At 35.8% G+C, this 26,414-nt stretch overlaps 4 protein-coding genes and 1 long non-coding RNA gene across 5 annotated transcripts; 2 read left to right on the top strand and 3 right to left on the bottom strand.

Annotated features, from left to right (window-relative positions):
- Window positions 1-10,640: 10,640 nt before the first annotated feature.
- LOC140008818 (protein FAR1-RELATED SEQUENCE 5-like) lies at window positions 10,641-11,216 on the top strand. Its single transcript, XM_072053707.1, has one exon. It carries the CDS (start codon window positions 10,641-10,643, stop codon window positions 11,214-11,216), a length of 576 nt encoding a protein of 191 aa, XP_071909808.1.
- A 12-nt stretch (window positions 11,217-11,228) lies between these two features.
- On the top strand, window positions 11,229-14,146 carry LOC113693320 (protein FAR-RED IMPAIRED RESPONSE 1-like). The gene is made up of 3 exons (XM_027211876.1): window positions 11,229-12,896; window positions 13,045-13,125; window positions 14,090-14,146. The coding sequence occupies exons 1-3, from the start codon at window positions 11,229-11,231 to the stop codon at window positions 14,144-14,146; spliced, it is 1,806 nt and encodes a 601-aa protein (XP_027067677.1).
- Window positions 14,147-14,469: 323 nt separating this feature from the next.
- On the bottom strand, window positions 14,470-15,191 carry LOC140008129 (uncharacterized). The gene is made up of 2 exons (XR_011815531.1): window positions 15,107-15,191; window positions 14,470-14,927 (listed from the first exon to the last, which is right to left on the bottom strand). It is a non-coding gene; the product is annotated as an uncharacterized lncRNA (long non-coding RNA).
- A 4,045-nt stretch (window positions 15,192-19,236) lies between these two features.
- On the bottom strand, window positions 19,237-22,536 carry LOC140008816 (uncharacterized). The gene has a single exon (XM_072053706.1). It carries the CDS (start codon window positions 22,534-22,536, stop codon window positions 19,237-19,239), a length of 3,300 nt encoding a protein of 1,099 aa, XP_071909807.1.
- A 38-nt stretch (window positions 22,537-22,574) lies between these two features.
- On the bottom strand, window positions 22,575-23,351 carry LOC113693319 (uncharacterized). The gene is made up of 2 exons (XM_027211874.1): window positions 22,976-23,351; window positions 22,575-22,912 (listed from the first exon to the last, which is right to left on the bottom strand). The coding sequence occupies exons 1-2, from the start codon at window positions 23,349-23,351 to the stop codon at window positions 22,575-22,577; spliced, it is 714 nt and encodes a 237-aa protein (XP_027067675.1).
- Window positions 23,352-26,414: the final 3,063 nt, after the last annotated feature.

Raw genomic sequence — 26,414 nt, 5'->3', positions numbered from 1 at the left:
TGGGGAAGAGATTCTAGTATTATATACAGAAGTTGCCATATTCGTTGGTTTCCCTATTTGAACGTAGTTGAAGGAAAGATATCGAATGGGGAATCTGCTGTTTTTTAGGTAGGTACGTTATATGGAAACTAAATATAGTCTTGCTTCCAAAAGTGCAGTTTCCATATTTCTTGATACCAAAAGTAACTAATGTAGTAACTAGTGATTCCATTGAAAGTTGAAAGGCTGAGATTTTGGAAGTAGCGATGCCTTAAACTTCATAAGCCCACCAAAAATTGGAGAAAAACTGCAACTGTGATCTTTTGTTTATTTATTTAGTATAAAATGGCTTATGACAACTAGAAATTTCTGGAGCTTCTGTAATTCCAAAAAACCTAGCGAGTGATCCCATATTTTCACCTCTAAAAATATGAGCCAGACCCTTAAAGCCTCTTAAAGACAACTAAATATGTACTTAGATCTCATGGATTAGAACTCTGTATTCAAATTTTTAAAATGTACAAACTAATGAAGTGATTTAATTGGTAGGGTGAACGTCATCTTATCACCAGTGACTTTTTTTTTTTATGTTGTGATACTTGGCATTACTAACTTGTATTTTTAATGAATATATGAACCTCAACCTTCTATTATAATTCAAATTTCACCAATCTGTAACACATTTTTATTTAGCTAATTTTAATGCCAATCCTATAATTGATTTTACATGATGGGATGGGATTCTCTCCATTGATCTCTCAATTTACTTCTATTTAAATTATTAAAATTTTATAAATCATCCAACTGTGCCATTGACTTTCTTTTGATCTCCAGATCAATATGCTAAAAAATGATTTTTTTTTAAAGAATATTTTGGCATTCAATTTTTTTTGAAACATTTGAATGAAAAATGAGTCAAAATTGTACACAAAATTAGTAATGATTAATCAAATGGTAAAACTTAGTCAATTTCATACAAAATTTTATGTATAACTAACAAAAGTGATGGATTATATTAAGAATGGTGTTGATTTTTAAAATAATTTTTAAATTAAATTTATTAAGGTGGTAGTTTCTCTCCACTACCATGTTAGTACTGGGTCAAACTCCTCTCCATTGCATGCGTTCAAATCCCCTTTCTTCCTCACCCTTACTTAAATCCACCTCTTCCCTACTAAAAAATTTAAGAAAAAAATAACAATTTCCTTTATGTTCCCTCCCTAGATTACTTAAGTGAAAAAAAAAGATTCAAGAATTCTTTCGGCTGTTATAAATTTAATATTTTATATGTGTATAAATCATAAGTTAATATTTCATTTTCATTTTCATCTTTTTAATTAGCATGGAAAGGATATGTATACGTTTTCTTCCTAGTCATTCAAAAAAAAATTGATAAAAGGCCAGTGTTATTGTCAAAACAAATGATATACAATGAGAGCAACTTTGGTTGAGTGACAAAAGTACCCTTAAAGTAAAAAACTATTTTAATCTTAAAAATTCACTATGACCACCAAACTTTTACATTCGAACTTCTGTTTTAAATGCTTTCTTTTTACTCTATCTTTTTGGCTCACTCCTTTGGGTTTTAACTAGAGTATTTTCTTTTTAGTCCATCTTTCTTTAGACATCTTCTAATCTCTCTGTGTTTTACTGCTGTGACTTTTTTTTTTAGCCGATTCTCCACAATTCCCTAAATTTATATTTTCAGAATACAAAGAGAAGTAATCACACCTCATTGAAAAACCAAAAAGAAAAGAATTTAACAAAAACATCCAAATTTGTAGCAATCTTGCAATTGAAATAATCTTCTCAAACAACAAATAAAAATAGGGTGCATAGTGCATTCGTCTAGTACCATAATAGTTCAGCGCCGTCGATTTTTCTGTAGGCCCAGTTAGATCTCTCCCTAGTCCCTAGATTAGATTGAAGTAGGAGTAGAAGTAGAGTAGATAAATGACAAATGATAAAAAAATTAAAAATATGGTAAAATACACTAAAACCCCTTGTCGTTTTGTCTAAAGTCACAAAACCTCCTTATTATTTAGAAACATCCAAATGACTCCCGATGGTTTGGACTAATCTGGAAGTCAAACGGAAACCATCCAAATTAACGAAAATATGTAAAATTCACCTACTAACCTTGTTTTCAAACTATACCAAAAATTGGTGAAGGACTCAATTAAAATTTTAAAAGCTTTCTTGAATCAATTAAGAAGAAAGTAAAATTTAGGCTCAACTAAGATTTAAAAAACTTGTTTATTTTTTCATTTGTTTTTCTGTTTTACATTTTTTTCTTCTTATTTCCTTTTCTTTTCGTCTTCCTTCATTTAATCCAGCCAACACCATGAAGGCTGGTACTTCCACCATCGTCATCTCGTCATCATTATCTTCATCATTGTATAGTCACCATCTATATCAGCCATCTCCACCACCGCCTCTCTAGGTCATCTTCATCATTTTTATCATCATTATCATGCATTTTTTGTGTTAAATTGATGCTATAAATTCGATCTATGGCTCCTAAGGATGATTTTATTATGAATTTTACTAAATTTAGTGGTGATTTGGTGGAAATAGAGGACTAGATCTATTTTGATTATACGCCTGTTGAACTACTTTCTAGCCATTTTTAGCCAAGTTGGATGCCATAATTCAAATCTACATGAAAAATAGAATTTGAATTGAAGATTTTGTGAAGTTTTGATCTAAAGTGATGGGATGGCGGCAGCAGGAGGCTGACAGCGACGGTAAGTGGCTGACGGCAGCAGCATCTCCATTGTTGTAGGAATTAGATTGGGAGGAGAATTGAAAATTAAGACTAAAAAGAGAAAAGAAGACAAAGGAAAAATGATGTTCTGGTTCGTGAGTTGGAGAAAGGAAAAAAAAAGACAAAAGAAAAAAAAAGGGAAAGGAAAAGAGAGAAGGAAGAGAAAGAAAGTAATAAAGGGAAGGAAGGGGTGGGGGAGAAAATGCATGTTTCTGACTTCCTATTTCAATTTAGGGGTGAGCAAACGGTACAAATTCGATAATTCATGAGTTAGCTGAATTCGGTTATTTGACTTATAAAAATTTAAACCGCTTTCAATTTCGAATTGGCTATTACTGAATTCATTTCGTAACCGATTTCGAATTTGGAAATGGTTAAACCGAATTCATTTATTAAAAAAAAAAAATTGGGGCTCCTAAATGATAAGTGATAACCTAATAACCCGACTTTTCCCAAATTCACCTCAACTGAAGGAAGTGATTGTGTAATTTTTAATTTACAAATTAGGGCTCCTAAATTATAATACATTCATTATGTTCCTCAATAATTTAAAAATTATTACTGATTTGATCCCCAAATTTATTCATAATTTAACACATTACTTATGTTCTAATCATTTTGTGATTTAATTGGCATTTATTTGATCACTTATACCTAGAATCCTTAGTCTATGATTTAAGGAACACATAAAAAGTGATTAATTTAAACTAGAATAAACCTTAGACTGTACAATGATTAGTGATGATTTATGAATTTATAATTTACAATGATTAATAATAAGTAATATTAGTTACAAACTTACAAATTACAATGATTAGTGATAAGTTATATTAGTTATAAACTTATAATTTATTTCAAATCAAAATAAAAATTATTTACTTACATATGTTATTGTGAAAGTCAATACACTAATACATTGATTTGCAATTCATATGCATTCACTTACACTGCTTAGTTGTCTTGTCTATACTTAAAGGCTTAAGATTAGTGAATAGAAAATATGAATTTTTATGTTAAATAGATAATGTAAATTTAGAGCACACTAATACTTATAAGTTACAGGTTACGCATTCAAATATTCAATAATTCAAACATGAATGATGTATCAAATTACCAATATCTAAATTCTAATTACTAATTATGTTTATTGTTTAATATTTAGTATTATACATATATGTATTAATTATTATCTAATTCTAGTCATATTACTCATGTATAAAATAATAAGTGTTGTACTTATGTTATATTGTTATGTATTACTATATATTTGTATTATTATAGTCATATAACAATTAACAAATATTAAAATAATATATTGTACATTATTAAATATTATTATTATTATAAGTACATGATAATACCATATACTAACTATTATTAATAGCATTTACCTATATAATATAATAATATATTAGTAGTATATACTAATACTAAATAGCATTTATCTATATATTATATAATTTTATAAACTAATTCGGTATTCAACTGCGGTAACGCGGTACCCTATTTCATTTTACCAAATTTGAATGCAAAATCGGTTGGTACCAAATTCATAATCTCATTACCTATTTCATACCATATTAGAATTTAGTGAATTCGGTACGTACCGAATTTGTACCAAATTACCAAATGTCCGATTTCAAATTACTAAATTGAATTTGAATTCGGTTATGAATTCGGTATGTACCAAATTTGCTCACCCCTATTTCAATTCAATGCAAGAGAGAAGGAAAGCAAAAGGAATAAAAAAAAAAAAAAGAAGGTATTTTGGAAGAAAAGTTCCAACTTTTAGGCAAAAAATCGCGATGGACAATCATATTCATGTATTAAGCGAGTGTGGTTAATTTGAACATTTTCCGTCCAAATCCCAATTTAATCCAAAGCATAGGAAGGTTCGATGGGTGTTTTCGAATATTAAGGAGATTTCTTGACCTGTATATAAACACGAGGAGATTTACTATATTCATCCTTCTCCTCCTTGTACTTCTTCAAGCCTAGGAGTAGATTTGATACCAATAGTACTGCGGTTTTCAAAAGAATCAAATTCATCCTCTGGAGAGACTTTTATAACCTCAACGGTCAATTTCTGCCCCAGTTCTTGTCCTGAAGCGATCTTAAAAGAACTTTGGAGGTGTTCTTTCAATGTTTCCATTAGCATGCGCAACAATGTCCTAGGAACCCCATAGTCTTTTTTATTCCCAGGTAAAAAGAACTCCAATACGTAAATGCAATTGCTCGAGCAAGAGCTCTGCAAACAAACTGCAAAACAGGCAGAGCACTTGTAGCTTCGTGCAGTGGGTACCAACGGGTACTCTGTTATGCTTAACTGTCTTACATCCCTACAAAAACATGCACTTTTGGAAGAGAATGGCTTAAAAGTATTAGCATGGAATGCATAGCTTAAAGCTTCAGCCAAGATTATGTAGTATAAAAGGAGAAAAAAAATATTTAAGGTACTCACATGAACTTATTTCCCCGAGTCTTGCACAAGTAGTTGTTAGATTCACCCTCTGCAGTGGATTTTGACAAACACATTATATATGCACCTTAAATAAAGTGTTAGTTACAAGTTTCAAAGTGTTTGCTTTGGCTTTTAAAAGATGTCTGACAACAACGAATTTGCACCCACCAAAAAAAAAAAAAAAACCAATAAGACAGGCTCTTTGTATGCTTACTCAACTAATTTTGGTATAGAAGTTCCAAAAGCCAAAAACTCCTTGAAATGCTATAATTTTTTAGCAACAACTTCTTTCTCTTAAAAAATAACTTAAAAAGAGAAAATTAATATTAGAGTGACAGACCGTAGTTTTCACAGTTATAAGCAGTTAAAAAATTGGTTATTGACACAATGCAAAAGAGACCTTTCATTAGATTAATTTATAAAAACACCTCTCCTACTACCACGCAACACCCCAGGTCCTTGTCAGCAATAGGAAAGAAGTAATTAAGCAACTTAAAAAGAGAAAAGTCGAACCTGAAGCTTCTCCAGAACCTGATATCGAAAAAAGTGCAAACCTAATGGTGATGCAATTTCGAGTACACCACTGGGGAGGTGCCGAGTAGGATGATAGATTGGCAACACCCAGTATCCTTGACACGTACGGTCGACCGCAAAATCACGCTGAAGATACTCTCTACTAGTGTAATCTCCCACATCACCTACATATTCTGGGAATCCACCGCAGAACACCCGACCAGGGGGACCAATCTCATCCTCATCATCATCCACGGGTATTAAGTAATCCAAACAGTGCTTCCTATATTCACATAGTTTCTGGACGTCTTGATCATTGAAGTACCTGAGAGCAAAAGGCTGGTCACAAGTTGTCAAATTCGTTTTGTCGCCAATCTTCACTAAACCCCAAAGCTGAACTAAACCCCAAAGCTGAACTAAACCCTTCCAATAACTTATTAGCATAAGAAGTTGTAGAAACCGTATGATCTGGTTCTTAATCACGGCACCGTCAGCAGCTGCAATAGGAAAATCAGTAAAAAAAAAAGAAAAATTAAAGGATGCCCTAGCCTTTGTATCTCTCTTAACATCCATGTAATCGTGTTTAATTTGTCATCAAACTAATAGTTACTAGAATTGTTTTCTCTTCTAAATTGTTCGAATCCAGGAGTTTTATCAGAGTCAGACTATATGTAGCTATGACAAATTTAATTGTGATAAATACTCCAACAAAAATATCCAAATACGTACATTGTAGGTTGGAACTTACTGGCGGCGGCGGCGACACGAGGCTTGCCGCAGTGTACTTGTCATAGCAAAATGCGCTCCAGAAAACCCACTGCTGATAATAAAGGATAGTTGAATGGAGTTGGGAGCATGATAGTTCACAAGGCCCCAAACCTGCCGTTATAAAAGGGGGAGAGGGAGAAGTTTGAGCTTCCATTATATTGCCATTAATCTTCTGGATCCATCCTGCTCTCCGATTCTGACAGTTTCTCACCACTCCATCGGTTTTATCTTCTGTTCTGTTTAGGTAACCTTGCATATATCATATATATACACTCGAAGACTTCAAAGCTTCATAGAGTCAATGGATGACAAGAGTAAAAGGACCGACAGAAACAAGTACAAGTGACATAACGAGGAAGCAAACAACCAATAAGAAATAGTCGTCCAAATTGTTCTTCACGCTGTTCCAACACTTCATGAAGAAGTTAGCTATCGTTTATACCTATGTTTTTCAGACTCAGACTGATATCGACTCGATCAAATTCAGGGGTTAGGGGTCAATGGATTCGATCAAATTAGATCAGGATTGAATCGGATGCTGTCATAAATACAAATTATTTAAAAATTAAAATATTATATGTAAAGTATCTAAGAGCATATTAATATTAATAAAGGTATATTCATATATATTTGATATTTTAAATATAATTAACAAGAAAATACAAAGAAATTAGAACATTCAAGTAGCAATTTATATTATTTAATTAATATTAACAATTTTAGAATTAAAATTATGGACTTAATTGAAAAATAACACCAAACTTTAAGAAATATTTGAGATATATTAATAATTTTTAATAACTTAGGAGTCAAAACATAATATTAAAAATACTTTGACCTTTTTCGAAAAAAAAAGAACCTTGACAACACTTATTCTTGGTTCTTCTGTTTTTTCCTGTCAAACCCGATCAACCCGGTTTTTCACCTGATTTGACCGAATTTTTATTTGTCCGATTTTTAGGACTAACTTGGACCGGACAATTGGCTAGTTCCGATTCAATCGATCGGATCGGCCGATCCGCCCGATCTTAAAAATAGAGATTTATACTTTATAGGTAAAGATTAATCTCTTGCACTTTTTCATTTTTTTATTTTTTTTTGGGGCGCAATCTCTTTCACCCAATCAGGGCCCCACATGAGATGCTTATATGGTGGGAAATCGAGGAACTTGCGAAGTTGATGTACATATTGGGGAAGAATTTCTCTGCGTTTTCATTTACTTTTACCAGGAAGACTACAACAAGAAGAACTGAAAGAAAGGCTATCATACATTTTCCATGGACATATTTTCAAGGTTTAATCTCTAATTCCATGCCCTTTTCAAATCTCACCCAATACCCACTAAAAAATAATATCTCCAAGATTTGATCACCTATTGCCCCTTGTAGATGAGTAGCAAATTATCCCCTGTAATCTCGAAGTGTACAAAGTGCCCTAGAATGACCAAAAGTCAAATATATATATACACACGAGTACGAAAAGACAATTATGCCCATATATCGGAAGATTGTCTCGTGACCCTTTGCCTTTTTCTTCTTCTTCCTTTATTTATTTAAATTCTCTTTTCCTCCTTTATTTGTGTTACAATATATAAGTCTCGATGAAAATGTGCTAGTCAATTTCTCTTTGTGATTAAACATTTATTGTTATTTTCTTATAAAATATTTAGTTATCCTAAACCATAGTGAGAAATCAAATAGCGATAATTCAAGCACTTGATACTTTTACTAACAATTACTCATTAATCATCAAAATTAGATATTATACATAGACCATAAATGATTTTATATTTATCTTTCTATTTTCTTCTCCATTTCTTCTTTATTCTTATTAATATTTTCTTTTGAGGTTCAAATATATATACTTTTATTTTTCCATATAATATATCTAATTATTATCAAATTTTGTAAACTAAAAAGTTTATGCTCGGTAAAAATATTTCTCATAATTTCTGTTTTTTAATAAAAATTGATGCATAAGAAGAAATTAATATCAATAGAAAATACTTGAAATTGTTAACACATGCTATTTATTATCTTGTTATAATTAATGATGGCCGAATATTTTTAGTAAGAAAGTTATTTGCCATAAAAGGAATTTTTTTAACAGATAATTGTTGAAGTTGATACAAAGAATTAGGATTGGAAGATGAGGAAAAGAGATGTAAAGATAATAAAGAAAAGGTGAAAAAGAAGAAAGAAAAATGAAAAAAGACAATACCCTTATAATGAGGGAATTATTATCTTTTTTCTTTCCTCATCAGAGAGCAATTCGGAAGCTTTGAGAAAAAGGACCGATAGAAAGAATAAGCGAAATAACATGGAAGCAAGCAACAACTAGAACTTAAATGGTAAAAGACTACAAGTACAAAAGCCTTCGCATGGTTCTAATGGTTGAAGCTGTCCCCCCGCATTTTTTTAAAAATAAAAAGATAAAAACTTAAGAATTTTGGTTAAAATGATTTTTGGGCTTTTGCAAAATAAAAATAAGAAAAATTAAAAAAGACCCACATTAGAACTTAACAAAGCCATAGAATTAGGCCCGCTAGAGTATAGAAAAAGGGTTTTTGAAAATTTTTGAATTGCCACTCAATATTGGATTTAGATATACCATGTCATTGAAAACTTTTGATCTTCAAAACACAAACTAATACCGCAACGGATCCTCTGTACCACAATCCTGTCTCACACCCTATCCCACCCCTCATAAACTTGCCAAGTGTCCTTTTATTAACCCAATCCTGAAACAACCCAACTCGAACCATGTTTAATTATTTAACCGATTAATCGGGGTGAGAAACTTAATCACACAAAACCAAAATCCATTAAACTAAAAACCCAAAAAACAAAATTAAAGATTAAACAAGGCACAAAAAAAAACCCCACAAGGCCACGATTCTGGTTTCCCATCAGATTTCACTCCTCCTCAAAAGCTTCATCACAAAATTCGGGCAGGACAACAAAGTGCAATTCAACGCAGCAGGCCACGATTCTGGTTTCCCATCAGATTGGTATCCTTCTCAAAACCTTCATCGCAACGCAGCAGGGCTGTCCGAGTTCATCATCTTCACCATTCAGCTTTGACGAAATATTCACGGAGCAAGGGACGTAGGTGAATTTTCCTAAACTGAAGCCTTTTCTCCTAAACTAAAGCTAGTCTTCAACGGAGCAAGGTACGTAGGTGAATTTTCCTTCAAATAAGTACTCTTCATATGCAACGAATTGCGTTATTTATGTGCCGCTTCTATCCAGGCTTTTAACTATTACAAAAACAATTAAGAGTTTGGTTAATAAGAAGAATAGTAAATTTAGAATCACCAAAGTGGTATGAAAAGCAACATGGTATTGATTCGGCAAAAGTTATATTCGGCGATTAATCCACAAGAAACGCCAGCGTCTGGCCTAGTATTGATTAAGTATGACTTTTTCTTTTTCTTTTTTGTTAAATCTTTTTGGTGGTCAGGATTCGACAGGGATCCTAATTTAGTATGACTTGACAATGTCAAAGGTTTCCTAAGGGCAATGTGCCGTAATAATATTTAAGAATTTCTAGTGCTAGCGATTTGCTTCCCTAAGAATTTCTACTCCAGCTTATAAACCTATAATTTTTCATTGACGAAGACATAATATTAAACAAAGTCTTCACATACTAATTACATGGCCATAGTAGTCTTTCCTGTTGAGAGGGAAAATGAGAACTTAATAACGAATTTCATTTTTTCTGTTTATTATTTATTTTTTAATATTCTAGTTTGGGTGTTTATACAGTAAGTTATCTGCTCTTTGTTTGATCATTCCCTATGAGGATATCTACTTTTCATTCATGGGTCGAGTACTTTTGCATGGGTTATTTTATTCTAGTGAAATTCTGTTGTGTGTGTGATATTTCTCCTGGTGACTTTGCAAATTGTGCCATTTCTTTGTGAATACTTTGATGCATTAGTTTTGGGCCTCTTCTCTTGTGTATGAATAGCTTGAATGCATACTCATTTTTCACATATTTTCCTCTGTGCTATTTGCTGAGTCATTCTTTTCTGTGGTTTAATAGGTGCATGATTTTCCCTACCATGTTGCTTTTCACCAAAAAGGGTAATAAATTATGTATTTGTATTCGGTAATTTGATACAGGTCATTTGTTGGGTTTTGGGGGAATATGGAGAATGATTTGCCAACTCATGAAGTCCAATCATGTCGTAAATTGGACTTTGAAGATGTTGACTTGCAGGAGATAAATGATAATGCCTTACCTCTTTGTATTACTGATGGCAATCAAGGAAATCAAATTTTTCTTCCTTTGGCTATACCTGATGACTTGGTCCCGAAACTTGACATGGAATTCGATACTGAAGTAGCAGCCAAAAATTTTTACCAAAAATATGCTAAAGCATCTGGTTTTGGAACTCGATTGAGTAAGGGACATAAAGACAAAAATAGTGATTTGATGTTGGACAGGGTTTTTTGCTGCTCCCGTGAAGGAAAAAAGCCAAAAGACAAACGCAATATGATTGTTAAGTGTCCTCGTCCAGAAACAAGATGTGATTGCAGTGCAAGGATGAAAATTAGCTGTAGAAAAGGTGGAAAATACCGTGTTGTGCAATTTGTTGCTGAACATAATCATGAGCTATCAACTCCAAGCAAAACTCATTTATTCAGATCTCATAGACATTTGACAATGGCACACGAAGCTGAAATAGATATGGCCCGAAGTTGCGGAATTACACCAAAATAATCGATTGAACTGATGTCGAAACAAGTTGGTGGACGAGAAAATCTTGGGTTCATTCGAGATGATTTAAAAAATTACTTACGATCCAAAAGATCCATACCAATGATGCAAGGTGACACAGGAGGAGTCTTAGAGTACTTACAAGGCATGCAATTAGAGGATCCAAATTTTTTTTACGCCATTCAAGTAGATGAAGATGACTTGATAACTAACATATTTTGGGCTGATGCAAAGATGAGAACGGATTTTGCTCATTTTGGTGATGTGGTTTGTTTTGATACAACTTATAGAAAGCACAAAGATGGGAGGCCAATTGCTTTATTCGTTGGTGTAAATCATCATAAACAAACTACTGTTTTTGGGGCTGCTTTATTATATGATGAGACAATTCTGACATTTGAATGGCTGTTTGACACATTTGCTAAGGCTATGATGGAAAAAATACCAAGAACTATTCTTACAGACCAGGACGGAAGAATGGCAACGGCTTTGGCTTCTCAATGGCCAACAACGTATCACCGCTTATGTATATGGCATATCTATCAAAATGCAGCAATGCATCTAGCTGATGTCTTTAAAGATTTTCAAAATTTTGCGGCAGATTTTAGTCACTGCATATATGACTATGAAAATGAGGATGATTTTTTTGAGGGATGGAGTGAAATGCTAAAAACGTATGGTCTGGAAGACAACAAGTGGTTGAAGAAAATGTTTGATATAAAAGAGAAATGGGCTTTAGTGTATGGGAGAGAAACCTTCTGTGCTGATATGACCACAACCCAACGAAGTGAGTCCATGAACAGTGTGATAAAGAAGTATGTAAGTTATAAACATGGCTTACTTGAATTTTTTGAACACTTCCAAAGGCTATTAGATGATCGTCGCTATGATGAATCCGTAGCAGATTTTAAAGGCAATCAAAGTACACCGGCAATGACATTTCCTTGTAGGATTTTACAGCATGCAGCAAGTGTATATACACATGAAGTGTATGAAAAATTTAAGGAGGAGCTATGCAAAGGGATTGATTGTAAGTGGGAAGTTGATGGTGAATTAGGAAATCAAATGATTTACAGAGTTACACCACATGGTAAGACTTCCCACCATCTTGTAACTTATGATTCATCCACGAATTCAATTTGTTGTAGTTGTAAGAAATTTGAATTTGCTGGATTTTTGTGTTCACATGCACTAAAAATATTGATGACTCTGAATATTGTAACAATTCCGGATGCATATATATTGAAGAGATGGACAAAAGCAGCCAAAACAGGAAATGTGCATGTTTCCAGTGAAAGTAGCCCGGAAATGGAGTTAAAGGCAAAATTAAATTTTCGTTACAAAGAGTTATCCTATCTATATATGCAGCTGATGACAAAAGCTTCTGAATGTGATGAAGCTTATCAAATTGCTAAAGATGGATTTTGGAAAATGTCAGAACAAATGGATGCATGTTGTCAAGGGAAAAAGAAAATGAAAGAAGTGCGTATTGAAGAAAATTGTAGTGCGTATCAAGATGTTGACACTAATCCATCTGAAGTTGCCTATAATAAAATAAAAGGCATCAAAGTGAAAGAAAAAGTCACCTACAAGTCGAGCAAGAGGCCAAGAAGTGCACTGGAAATGGCTACTAAGAAACGCAAGTACAAGGTGAAAGAGAAGTCTTCATCGAAAAAATTACAGGTTAGACAATTTATTTAGTTTATGTGAACAATGGTTTTTGATTGTTTGACTATTACTTTTTTTTTGGGTTCCTTAGTTGTCTGATGAATGATGAGTATAGAAATAGTATTAGGATCTTTATTTATAATTTGGATAAAAATGATTGTAGGAATTTGGAAATAATGTTGTTCATTCAAGTATGGATTCTGCTACAATTCAAGGTTTTGTTCGAGAATTACCACCCGAGCAAGTATAGTTATTCGTCATTTTTGTCTTGTATAGCATAGTAGATATGTAATTTATTTTAAATTTTTATTTGAATAATTTATTCTTTAGATGACTAAACTACATTAACGATATATTTTTTCAATGAAAATTTTAATTTGTGGTCGTCTCTCTTTAATTATATCAGGAATTTGGAATTCCAATAGAAGACATTTACAATAGGCGAAATCCTAAAAACATGACACAATTATTGCAAGTAAGCAAATATTATGCTTTTAATTTGTGTTGTTTCTTATTTATATTAATTTTTTATAGTATTATACTTTTACAAGTATATAGCTATTTTTATAATGAAGGGTGGTCTTCTATTTCTTATTTTTTGGGCAGACGTTGGACCCTAACTTCTACCAAGGCTATGACTTGCTGTCTTCAAGTTCAATAGCACACCAGCAGCGTCAATGAGTTTTGTCCAAGTAAGAAAAAATCTTGATTAATTACTTAATCTTATTAATCACTATCACTCCCTTGCTATCAAACTATGATTAAAATGAAATGTAGAGGTGTTTTTATATTTTACATGTAGAAAAGTCAAGTGGAGTGAACAATTCTGTAAAAGATGACTTTGATAATCTGGTGCAAGTTGATCTACCGAACGAAAAAACTGTTGACAATAACCTTTTTCTGTGCATACGGTATATCTATATGGGATCAGGAATAATGCACTTTTTGCACGTTGAAGCTCAATGAAGGATGAGTTTTTTTGTGATAGTGAACTCAATGATAGTGATATTTTAATCACAGCTGACAATAACCTTTTCCTGCTTTTCATAATCAGATCATCCAAATTTGATGTATTTAGGGTTGGTATATGTATATGGGATCAGGACTAATGCACTGTATGCACTGTGAAGAGTTTTCTGCATATATTAGTTTGATAAGTTACACTTATAATTCAATACATTTGCTAACTTAGCATTTGTTTTTTGTAGGCACAAGAACTGGGAAATAATGATGATAGTGATCAACAAGTTGCTAAACATGAATGATCAGGGCAAAAATCTTGGATGGTGTGAAGTTATACATTTATACACCTCGGAATCTATCCACTCTTTTCTTTCTGTTCCCTTGTAGAAGAGGGATCATAGATTTTTATACACATTCCATTTTTTGTTTTCCTCTTTCTGAGGTTTGAGCACAATGAAATTGATGATTATGCTGCCAAAATTCAAATAATGCTAAAAGTCGTAGAGAAAATGAACTAGAATGAAAAAATTGCTATACAAAATTTATATTGACGTGCAGGACATAATGAACTAGAATTGCGGAATCAAACCACAACGTTATGTTTTAAAGCCACAAAAGCAATCCATGGAGACCAAAGCCAATAATTTTCAACTTTGACATGAAATAACATCTTAGCTGCACTTAATCAGACAAGGGGAATATCCACAACACCTTCCCAGATATTTGGGATTTCACTTATCATCTTACAATCAAAGCAAAAGGCTAACGATCTCACACACAATTAACTTGAGTCTGCATAGCTCTAGTCTCTCTCAAAGATACTGCAACAATATATGCTTAAAACACGCGAACATTGAAGGGAAGCATGCCAACCCCTTATTCAGTAATAGTAGTGGATCGAAATAACATGAACCCCTAGAATGCAATCTCTGAAGCAGAATTTACTTCGGAAGTCTCTAGAATGCAAAAGCAAGACATTGTAAATCAAACCAATCGTAACAAGCTCTAGAATGCAATCTCTGAAGCAGAAACAGAAGGAGAGGCTTTGTGGTCAGACACTGCAATACAGCATTGGCATAACAACTGCACAGTAAAATGAAAGAAATCTTGAATATACTTGACAAATAATAAAAAATCCTATGAAATTTGTTTCAGTACATTATTGCATTAAGAGTCTGTACATTTCCTATATCTATAAAATTTTTCTAGAGCTATTGATATGTAAAAGCACAAGAAAAGCAGGAAAAATTTTGAAGAAATACCTGTTTCCACAATTTATAAGACCTCTTGGAGACATGTTGAAAACTTCATAGTGAAAGGACTTCACAAAATCTTCATACCGAAATAGCATCTGTAAAATAAAAGAAAAAAATTTATCCATAAACTTTCATGAATGACTAGGCCCAGAATACACCATTTAGATTCATCAATCAAGCAGCTTAAGAACTGGCAAACAAAATCTTTGCTGAAATGTTTCAAACAGATGCATTACTCCTATTTAATATTTTTGCTCTATCTGTTTAAATGATAATAGAATTGCTCCTATAATTCAGACCTTAACTTTCTTCAGCTGCCTGTTGAGTAAGCAAACTAACCCTCTCTTTTTTTTTCGTTGACTCGCTCCATTTTCCTAGCAAGATATATGTAACCAGGGGAAGCACAACAAAGACCAGAAACAAAGCTGGTATATCAGTTTCCCTTGGCTAAAGCATGTCCTCACCAAAACAATCATGTCCCGTTTTCCTCTAAAACCTCTTTGGCATAGCAGATCGCACTTAACTACATGTAAGAATTATAGAAACAACACAGAGATCAGCTAAGTAGACCACATCATCAACTTCATCATTCAACTCAATTCACTAATCTGCTGCACATCATTATATAAGTGAATATCAACCAACCATCAGAGTTAAAGGCTATGACAGCTATAATTTGAGAACAGATTTCAGAAAGGAGTCACAATAAATCCGAATGACAGAATAATGGGCAAAGAAAACTGCGGGAAAACAAAGGCAAGAAAAACCTACGAAAAAAATGATTCATGACGCCTAGGCATTTGATCGAACAGGTGGGGAGCTTCGTCCAATTGCCCATTGATCACTCATAACCTGAAGAAAGGGCTCCGGAGAATGACCACGAAATTGGGGTTCCCAATGTTTCTCCACGCTATTAGAGATGCGCTAACCTTGGGATGCTTTACTCCTAACCCCACAAGGTTCCGAGATGGAGCACAACCTGAGTCTCGGTCAAGAACGGTGATTTTTGTGCTTTCACACGGCGCACGATTCCACCATCAGATTTCCTTCGACTTCGTGACGAAGGACATAGCATATGATCATCAGCCGAAATCATGCCACCAGGCATTTGAATTGTGAGTGATCTCTGATGAGCTGATGAGTGATATCTGACGGAAGCTTTTGAGGAGGAGTGAAATCTGATGGGAAACCAGAATCGTGGCCTTGTGGGGTTTTTTTTTGTGCCTTGTTTAATCTTTAATTTTGTTTTTTGGGTTTTTAGTTTAATGGATTTTGGTTTTGTGTGATTAAGTTTCTCACCCCGATTAATCGGTTAAATAATTAAACATGGTTCGAGTTGGGTTGTTTCAGGATTGGGTTAATAAAAGGACACTTGGCAAGTTTATGAGGGGTGGGATAGGGTGTCAGACAGGGTTGTGGTACAGAGGATCCGTTGCGAACTAATACCCTTTAATTAGAAAACTCCGGATTTTTTGAAATTAAAGAAATAAGTTCGAAAGCTGCATTTGCAAGGAAAGGGAAAGGGATAAGGTTGAAGTTTTATTCTCAAGCAACCCCCCACACCTGACAAAACAGATTGCGAATTTAATTTTATTCCTTCAATTCTAAGACAAAAATGAGTCAATCTATTGCCAAGCACATAACATGTACTTAATTAACACAAAATACCCAAACAAGTAAAAACAATATGCACAACATGTAAAGAGTGAAATAAAATAAAATGCTTAATTTCAAAGCTTCCGTTGGAAAAGCCACGAAACAACACACTCTCCACCTACTCAATCACACGCGACAAAATAAAAAGTAATTAAGGAAAAATAGAAAAGAAAAAGAGAAAGAAAATTACAAAATTCAATTGCTCCTATGCCCCATATGGGTTACATCACTTCCAAAAAGAGAAAATAAACTAATTACAAATGTTAATTGACAAATAGAAAGACTGATGAAACAAAAGTTGACTAACCTAGTCTTAGGACCTAATTAAAACTACCTAAAACAAGTTCAGTAGTAAATCCGAAAGATTGTAAAATTTGGGGTGAAATCACAAATGTGTCATCTTCTCCATTGACACAACTTGTCCCTGCTGCTGCGTATCCTAGAAATCATCATCTCCGGCGAGTCCAACTTCGCACTCTCTCTCCCACGCACGAACACACAATACACACACCAAATTCCATTGAAAACCCAAAAATAGAACAAAAGGAAAATGTAAAAGAGAATCCAAACAAAAAATCTCTGGGTCTTTGATGGCTTTCTGGCGAACTCACGGGCTCCGATCAGCGTTGGACTGATCGGAGCTCCTCCCCACGCGCACAGATACAAGAGATTTGTCTCTTTACTGCAAGTACTCGTTTAGGCATTTCTTCAAACAGTAGATGGGCATACGACAATTCTAAAGATCTCTTACAATTTCACCAAGAGAAAGACCCAAAATTTGTAATCAAAATACGATTTCAGTCCAACAAAAGCCAAAGAGTATACTCAGCAATGGAAATTGCAAATAAGTCCAGATTAAAAAAATTCAAGAAGAAACTAGCAAAAGATGGTGTCAGAAAATATCAAATTGAAGTTAAAGTTGGAAAGGAAAGAATAGCTCACAGGGCGTTTTAAATGAAGACTTGATAACCGTGGTAGTATTGGCAAACTTCGACGACCCAGCGGTGGCAGTGGCTCCTCCTCTGTTTCCCGTCGGTTTATTTTTATTTTTTTTTGGCCGAGAGTAATAGGATAGTGGCTGATGGATTGAAAAAGGGGATTCTTTTTTGAAAGATGGAACTGATGATTATGGATTGATGAAAGAAAAAGGAAATCTAGCTCAAGGCGGATGAATTGGGATTAATGGTGATGAATGCAGGTAGTAGTGGTACAAGTTCTCAGCTTTTAACATGTGTCCAGGTTTTCAAAATGCAACTTGATTATTCATCTAAACAAGTTGATGCTGCAAATGGTTCTATGAATGGTATCCATGAACAGCAGAATGAAAGTGTTGGATCTACACCTAGGCTTGCAAAAGCACAAGGAGGAGAAGGAATGATGCAAGTTGACACTGCAAATGCTTATATAAATGGTGTCCATGCACAGCAGAGTGGGATTGTTGGATCTCCACCTAGACCAGAGCATGTGCAGAGCTTTGTCAACATATCATATCAAGAATTAAATCTTGCAGGAGTTGATGTTGCCCACAATTCTACGAATGGTATTTATGAACAGCAAAATGGAATTGTTAGATCTTCAACTGGACAGGAGCTCGCGCAAAACATGGTCAGCATAGCACATGATGAACCAATTGTGGAAGATACTCAAAGAGAAGGTGCTAGTATAGAACAAAGGGACAATGAAGTGACTAATTTAAAAATGCAAAAGCCCAGTTGTACTCTAAAAAGCGACCTTGGAATTACTCGTGAGGTTCTTGAACAAAATTCTAGGAGGAAACTTGAAGATGCTGCAAATAATATTGGAGAATTGAAATCAAATGTTGGTTAATGCATCGTGATTTGATCGGGATGTATTTGGAAAGATCTAGTTTACATGTTGTAAAGGCTTTTTCCTTAACTGAAGCTTTCTTTTTTGAAATCTGCAGTTAGTCGATCTACATTGAAGCGTATATGTAGGGAGTACAGAAAACTGTACAGAAAGGTTAGTCAAGCATTTGCTGTACAGAAAACTGTTCAACCTTCTACTGAAGATACTCATGAACACCACCAGTTGGATGCAATAAGGTTAGAAGATGATAATGGCATGTGGGTGAAGGCAGAATATCAAGGGTGCATGATAAAGTTCAGACTTCCATTTTCTGCCCGTAAAATCGATTTGGAGGAGAAGGTAAAACAGCGACTGAATCTAGCTGTGGGAAGTTTTAAAATTGAGTATCAGGATGAAGATAACGATTGGATATGGATAACCTGTGATGAAGATCTGAGAACATCTATGAGCACATTAAACTCACTAGGTAGGACTACAATCAAAATGTTGGTCAAATTGATCAAAAATTTATGAAACTTTGCATAATAAATTTGTTTTTGAGTATCACATTTTCTTTTTTTTTTTGGTCGAAACGATAAGATGATTTCATTGTTTTAAAGGTAAAAAATTTACAAGTACGAGCAACGGCTCGATCGAACTGTACACACTAGTGTTCAAAGACACTGAGGAAGCTGTCGCTCCTCATCCACAATAATGCTTAAAGCATCAACACTCATTTTTTTACTGACTATCATTTCTTCTTCCCTATTCAAACCAAAAGAGCACATGCGAAACAATCTCTGTAACTGAGAGATGTCTTCAAGTACTGTTGCCATTCTGCTGTCCGCTGGACTCTGGTGTTTCAATTGTCTCCACAGTTCTTTGTTACCAACTCTCAGCTTAAGATTGCTCCACTTACGATGCACTGCTTTACACAGCACTAGTTTCAGCGCCAGAGCTTCATCTAGGAGTTTGTTTCCAGAACTGATGTCTTTCATTACCCACCCTATCATCGTATTGCTTGCAAAAAACTTAACTGTGACTCCAATTCCCATGAATAGCTGCCCTTGTTTCATGGTTGTAGACACCTCCATTAGCACTTCTCCTTCCTTTACATAACTCTGATCCTGAGTTTCTTGCCTAGGGGCTGTTTCTTCTGTGCTCTCTCCTTCCCTCTTGTACTCTAGCTGCTGCTGCTCTAGCCAATCAGAATGTGCTTTCCTTATATATTTGAAGGGAGGATCAACGGTAGTGTTCTCGAATTCTCTTTTGTTTCTTTCTTTCCACACCTGCCACAGGATGTTCGCAGTTAAGCCAATGTGTTCCATCCCTTCTGTCCTGTGCCTTGCTTCTGAGATTCTTAGCCACCACCTTTTGAAATCTCCCTGCTGCTCCTTTGCTCCATCCCACTGAATGGGAGAAGCCTTCCATATGTTTTCTGTGTGGGGGCAAGTCAGCAGAAGATGTTCAACTGTTTCCTGTGCTGTTCCACACATCTTACATATCGGATCCCCTACCCCCGTTCGTCTATACACTGCTGCTTTCACAGGCAGAGCACCTTGAATACATTTCCATATGAAAAACTTGATTTTATGTTTGATGTTTAACCTCCAAAGTGTATTCCACATCTGAGCTAAATGCGAATCACTTACTGTATAGCTAGAGCTAGCTCCTCCCTGCCTGCACCTATCTCTCTTTCTGTGTTGCTTCATCAGAAACTTATATCCAGAATTGACAGTGTATACCCCTCCCTCCTTTGGTTGCCAGTAGAAGCTATCCTCCCTATCAGCCAGGCTCAGAGGAATAGCTAGAATTTTTTGAGCATCACTTCTATTGAAATATCTGAATATAATATTTCTGTTCCACCTATGCTGACTAATAAGCTCCTCTACCTTTTCCAGCTCACAATGATTCCCTCGACTGGTAGTTGGTTTCCCTGTTTCAGTGTCTGGGATCCATTTGTGTCTCCAAATATTTGTACTCCTTCCATTTCCTATCCTTCTAATCATTCCAGCAGTGATTAAACTTCTTGCCCCCATGAGTCCTTGCCAAATCCAGGATGCATTTTTGGAGATGTTGCACTGCAGAATGGATTCCTGTGGAGAATATCTGGATTTCAACACCTTACTAACCAACAGATTTGGTTTAGTAAGTATCCTCCAAACTTGTTTTCCTAGCAGCGCTTGATTGAAAGCTTCAATATCCTTAAATCCTATACCTCCTGCACTTTTGGCCATTGCCAATCTTTCCCAAGACAACCAGTGCATTTTATTCTTGCCATTAGCTTCACCCCACCAAAAGTTGGCCATCAAAGCACGGATATCTTTGCACAACCTTCTGGACAGCTTAAAACAAGACATCACGTATGTAGGCATTGCCATTACAACTGCATTCAGTAGCACTTCCTTACCTGCTGGACTCAGAAGTTTGTTTTTCCAATTCTGGCATCTTTTCCTAATATTGTCCCTCACAAAGCCAAAGATCTGCTCTTTAGACCTTGAAACTACCATTGGAAGTCCCAGGTATTTGCCTTGTTTAGCCTCTACCATTCCTCCTAAGGTCAGGCATACCTCCTTCTTCTGCTCATCATCCATATTTTTGCTAAAAAAAACTACTGATTTGTCCAGATTGACCAATTGCCCCGAGGCCTTTTCATATGTTTTCAACACCTTCATGATTTCCGCCGCCTCATTCTTATTAGCCTTACAAAATATGATAGAATCATCCGCGAAAAACAGATGTGTTAACATAGGACCATGTCTGCTGATTTTTAGTCCCTGGATTCTTTTGCTTTCCTCAGCTCTTTTTAGCAGATTTGAGAAGCCCTCTGAACAGATTAGAAACAGGTATGGAGACAAGGGATCTCCCTGTCTTATCCCTCTTTCTGGTGTCACAAAGCCTTTGATCTCACCGTTACAGTTGAAAGAGTAACTCACTGTCTTCAAACAGCTGTGGATCCAGTTAATCCATTTTGAGCAGAAACCCATCTTTTCCATCATATCCATCAAGCATTGCCACTCCACCCTATCATAAGCCTTTGCCATGTCCAGTTTGATAGCCATGTAGCCCTCTTTCCCTTGTCTTTTATTTTTAAGAAAATGCATGTACTCATGAGCAATGATCACATTGTCTAAAATCTGTCTTTTTGGGATGAAAGCAGATTGAGTTTTGCTGATACACAAGTCCAGAACAGATTTCAGTCTATTAGCCAAAATTTTTGATATGATTTTATAGAGCACACTACAAAGACTGATAGGCCTGAAATTTTTCAGATTGGTTAGGTGCAGAATTTTGGGAATAAGGGATATCACAGTATGATTAACTGATTTGAGCATGTGACCTGAGTGAAAAAACGCTTTAACAGCAGGAATGATGTCACTTTTAATAGAGTTCCAAAATTTCTGAAAAAACAAAGGTGTCATTCCATCTTGTCCAGGAGCTTTTTCTGGATTCATAGAGAACAAAGCCTCGTGGATTTCATCCTCCATTACTTCTTTGGTTAGCTTATCATTCATCTCCTGTGTGATATAGTGTGGAATTCCCTCTAAAATTTCTGTCATTTCCCCCTTCCCTCCACTCATAAAAAGGTCCTTAAAGTACTCAGAAATTTCAGTCACGACCTCCTCTTCATTAGCTGTCCAAGATCCGTCTTCTCTTTGTAACCTGTTCAACCTATTACTGACTCGCCTCCCCTTGACTGAAGAGTGAAAAAATCTAGTATTTTTATCCCCATCTCTCAGCCAGCTGATTCTGGACTTCTGACTCCAGAAAGCTTCTTCCTCCTTGTAGGCATTAGCCAATTTACTTTTGAGATCCTGAAGTTCCTCTTTTTTGTTTGCAACAACAGCATTTCTAGCCTTCTCCAGATCCTGCTTAAGGCCATCAATTTTACTCCTAGAGTTAGCTTGGACAGTAATTTTCCATTTTAAGAGTTCAATTCTGCAGTTTCTAACCTTTCTAGTAACTTTGAACATTTTAGATCCCTGTTCCTCTCTATTCCAGGCTTGATCCACTACCTGCTGAATCCCCTCTTTTTGGAGCCATCTCTTGTCAAAGTAGAACCTCTTTTTTTTTTTTTCCCTATCCCAGGGTTGGTGTCTAATAAAAGCATAGAATGGTCAGAAGCAAGAGTCTCAATGTGCTGACACTTAGCACTCTCAAAATCATGAAACCAATCCATACTACCCAAAGCTCTATCTAGTCTTTGACGAACTTCCCCTTCATTGTCCCAGTGATTACTCCATGTCCAAGGGTGGCCTTCAAAACCAATATCCACTAGTCTGTTCATCTCAATGAAATGCCTAAAATCCCTCAAACTTCTCTCCTCCCTAAACACGCCCCCCCACTTTTCTTCATTGGACAAAATGTCATTAAAATCTCCAGAGATCAGGTATCTTGATCCCTACAACCTACTTCTATCAGTTAGCACCCTCCATTGTTCCTTCCTGATCCTTTGTTCACAACTAGCATACACTCCAATGAACCACCAAGCCCCCTGAGAATCATTACCTTCGATCTTGGCTTCTATAGTAAAGGCAGTAGTAGTCACCTCTACAATCTGTGTATCCTTAGTCCAAAGTAAGGCCATCCCCCCTGCTCTATTCATAGCTTCCACAGTCACATTATTGTCTAACCGTAACCTTCTAGCAATTCTATCTATGACTGACTTCCTATTCTTAGTCTCACTAAGGAAAAAGATACTTGGAGAGGAGAGGTTATTCACCTCCCTCAGCTGGGGAACTGTCAAGGGACTCCCCACCCCTTGGCAGTTCCACACCACAATTCTCATTGACACCTGGAGGTCCCTTTTAGGAAGGACCTCTCCTCCTTTTCCGTAGCTCCCTCAGGATACAGCTCCACCAGATGCTTGGTTTTTTTCCACTGACACATATCCTGGCATGCTTCCTCCATCACTTCATCACTAACCTGGATCTTCCTCTTCCCCGCATTCACCTGAATATTATCATTACCTTGTATCTTCTGCAAAGGCCTTCTGTTTCTAACTGGAGTCTTTAACTTTCGAAAAGATCTCCTTGACTGTCTGTCCAGTAACCCCATCATCTTATTTTCACCAAGAGTTTCCTGGCTAAACACTACAAGCTCTGCGTTTTCCTCTAGTACCCTAGCCTCCTGTATGTGATTGTGCACTACTTCCACTACATCTTCCTCCATCTCTTCCTCTACGTGAGGAAGCTGGAGGTCTTCCCCTACTCTATTAACCTGAGGGAAAGCTACTTCCTCCTTTTCATCTATCACCTGATCCTCCTTCCTACTATGAAAGACTACCTTGAGAGACTCCTCATTAGTAGAAGATCCCCCCAACCCCTCCATTCTATCTTCCTCACCTGCTTTGTCACATTCCTGGTTGCTACATCCCCCACTACCAGAGGCCTTGAGGACCTCCAGCAAACTCTGACTTCTAGACATATTATTTTTCTTCTGTTCGACCAGCTCCCCCTTCCTAAAGACCCAGTAACGTCTATCACTATGCTCGGAGGCCCTAGCATTTTTTTTCTGAGGAGAGATCCTAAAATTTCCTGCTCTCATCCAGGGACCGTACTGATTCTCATCAGTGCTCCCTCCTAGCAATCTCCTTACATTGCAAGACCTTTCACTATGCCCCACAATTCCGCAATTATAACAGAAATCAGGACACCTTTCATATTTGAAAGCTATCCATTTGCCAGTTCCTGCTATTCTGACCACAGTACCTCTAAGCAGAGGTTTTGATAGGTCGACCATGACAAGGACCTTCATATGCCTACCCTCTTTTCCCCCCGCCTGAGGGATAACGACCTCTCTAACTTCCTTAAACACACCTCCTATCTTTCTTCCAATCTCCCTAGACAGCCAATGGACAGGCAGATTCCAGAGCTGCACCCAAAGAGGTGCCGTCACAAAGGCTTTATAGTCATCTTCAATGCCTTCAACCCATCTTCTTAGGACTAGCATCTGATTATCTATAACCCAAGGCCCTCCCTCCACTATTCTATCTTTATCTTCAGAGTTGTGTAAGTTAAACTGAAACACATTTGGTCCCAGTTCCACCACTGACAGATTCCTGGGATACCCCCAGGCAACAGCCACAAAGTTTTAAATTCCAGTGAAGTTAATCACTTTTTCTCCTAAGACTCTCCCAATGATACTGTTTTCACAAGCTCTCACACCAGTTTGAAAGTCTTCCCCCTCCAGCGTGAGTCCTACCAACTCATTCCCTTCTAGGGAAAACTTCTGTAATATATCTGACAGTTCTCCCTCCATGGAAAGACGCAGCAAATATCAGATGGAATAAAACACTCTAACCACAGGAGATGAAAAACAGAACCAAGGCGTAACAAAAGATAGAGGAACAAAAAAGAAAGACAAACGAAAACACTAAGAAAAGAAACGCGACTGAAAACAAAAACTTGCTGAAAGATACTGACCACCACAGTTAGAGCATCGATGCTCACTTGTACTCTTAACAGACAAGGAAAACAGAGTATTGACTATCAATGTCCAGGCGGTAGCTTATCATAGTTGAAGATAGCGACGCTTGAACTCCCTTTCTTCATGCACTGACTTGCTTAAACAAAGAGTAGCTGCCATTAACCTTCCATTAAAGATCACTCGTACAAGTACTGATGATCTAGCATGATCCGGTAGAGCGGGAGAAGGACGGTTTTGAAAAAGTTTGAACAAAGCTAGCTTCCCACCAACGAGGTGGGAGAGCTCTTATCCCAAGAGAGAGAACAGCCACTTTAGAGAGAGAAAGCCTCTACTTTAGAGAGAGGAGTTTTTGAGTATCACATTTTCATTCAATACTTTTTCCGTGAAGATTAAACTTTGCATAATAAACTCTGCCGCAAAGCATGCCAAAATACAGGCCTAGTCCCATGTAGCTTCGATGCGTGTAGCAGCACGTTTTAGTTCCATTGACTGGAAAAATATGCTAGATGATGAAGATGATTTTATCTACCACACTTCAATGACCTCAGTGCATTGTTTCCACCATCTAGGGCTTCTGTAACTTACTATACTACAACAATTTGACTAAAAATGCTTCAAATGAAAAAATGAACTAACGTTAAATGCCTCAATAAATAAGGAAACCCTTTCCAAGGTGTAGTAACTGAATCATTATTGCACTTGCCTCTGCTGAGTTAAAATATATTTATTCCTTGGCCATTAGTCAGTGAAACCTTCAATTTTAGATGGTAGTTTCCACTTGTTCTCAAATGACTTAAATATCAATTTTTGTGTTGTAAGATTAGGTGCAATGAATTTCTTACGTTCTGTTGTAATGATTTCGAAAAACTAAGCAAATGATTTCTAGACTTGATAATGAATGTCAATAGCCTCTCTGCCTCAAATTCACCACAAACACTGCAAAATCAGCTGACTTTCTTTTTCTTTTTGATTTCACTGGAAATGCCAAACAAGTTGAATGTTGATAACCCATGGATATATAATAACTAAAAAGTCTAGCAGGAGAGGAATGGAGAGTTAGGATCTCGGGAGGGTCCAATATTGATATCAATATTAAACTTTTTTCGTATCCATATTAGTTATTACTGCACTGCATGGCCAAAGTTAATTGCTTTTAACATAGAGTATGCTGAACTTTGGATATATAACCAAGTTAATATGATTTACAACATTAGCTCAATATTTTAAATACAATATATTATTTTATTTTAAAATGATAATAACGTTTTCAAATTGGGATATTTCAATTCGGCGGCTAAATCAAGAATTCTTAAGAGTTTCAGCCTCCAAGTTTAAGACTTCTACTTTCCTTATCAAAAACAAAGAAGGACTTCTACTTCCCTTATGATGGCAAGTTTTGGGCTTTATGTCAAAGTTTGGGGTC

The sequence above is a fragment of the Coffea arabica genome, chromosome 6c, assembly GCF_036785885.1.
Source record: "Coffea arabica cultivar ET-39 chromosome 6c, Coffea Arabica ET-39 HiFi, whole genome shotgun sequence".
Lineage (NCBI taxonomy): Eukaryota > Viridiplantae > Streptophyta > Magnoliopsida > Gentianales > Rubiaceae > Coffea > Coffea arabica.
Note: the sequence above shows the minus strand (reverse complement) of the source record. Positions and strands in the feature narration are given on the sequence as shown.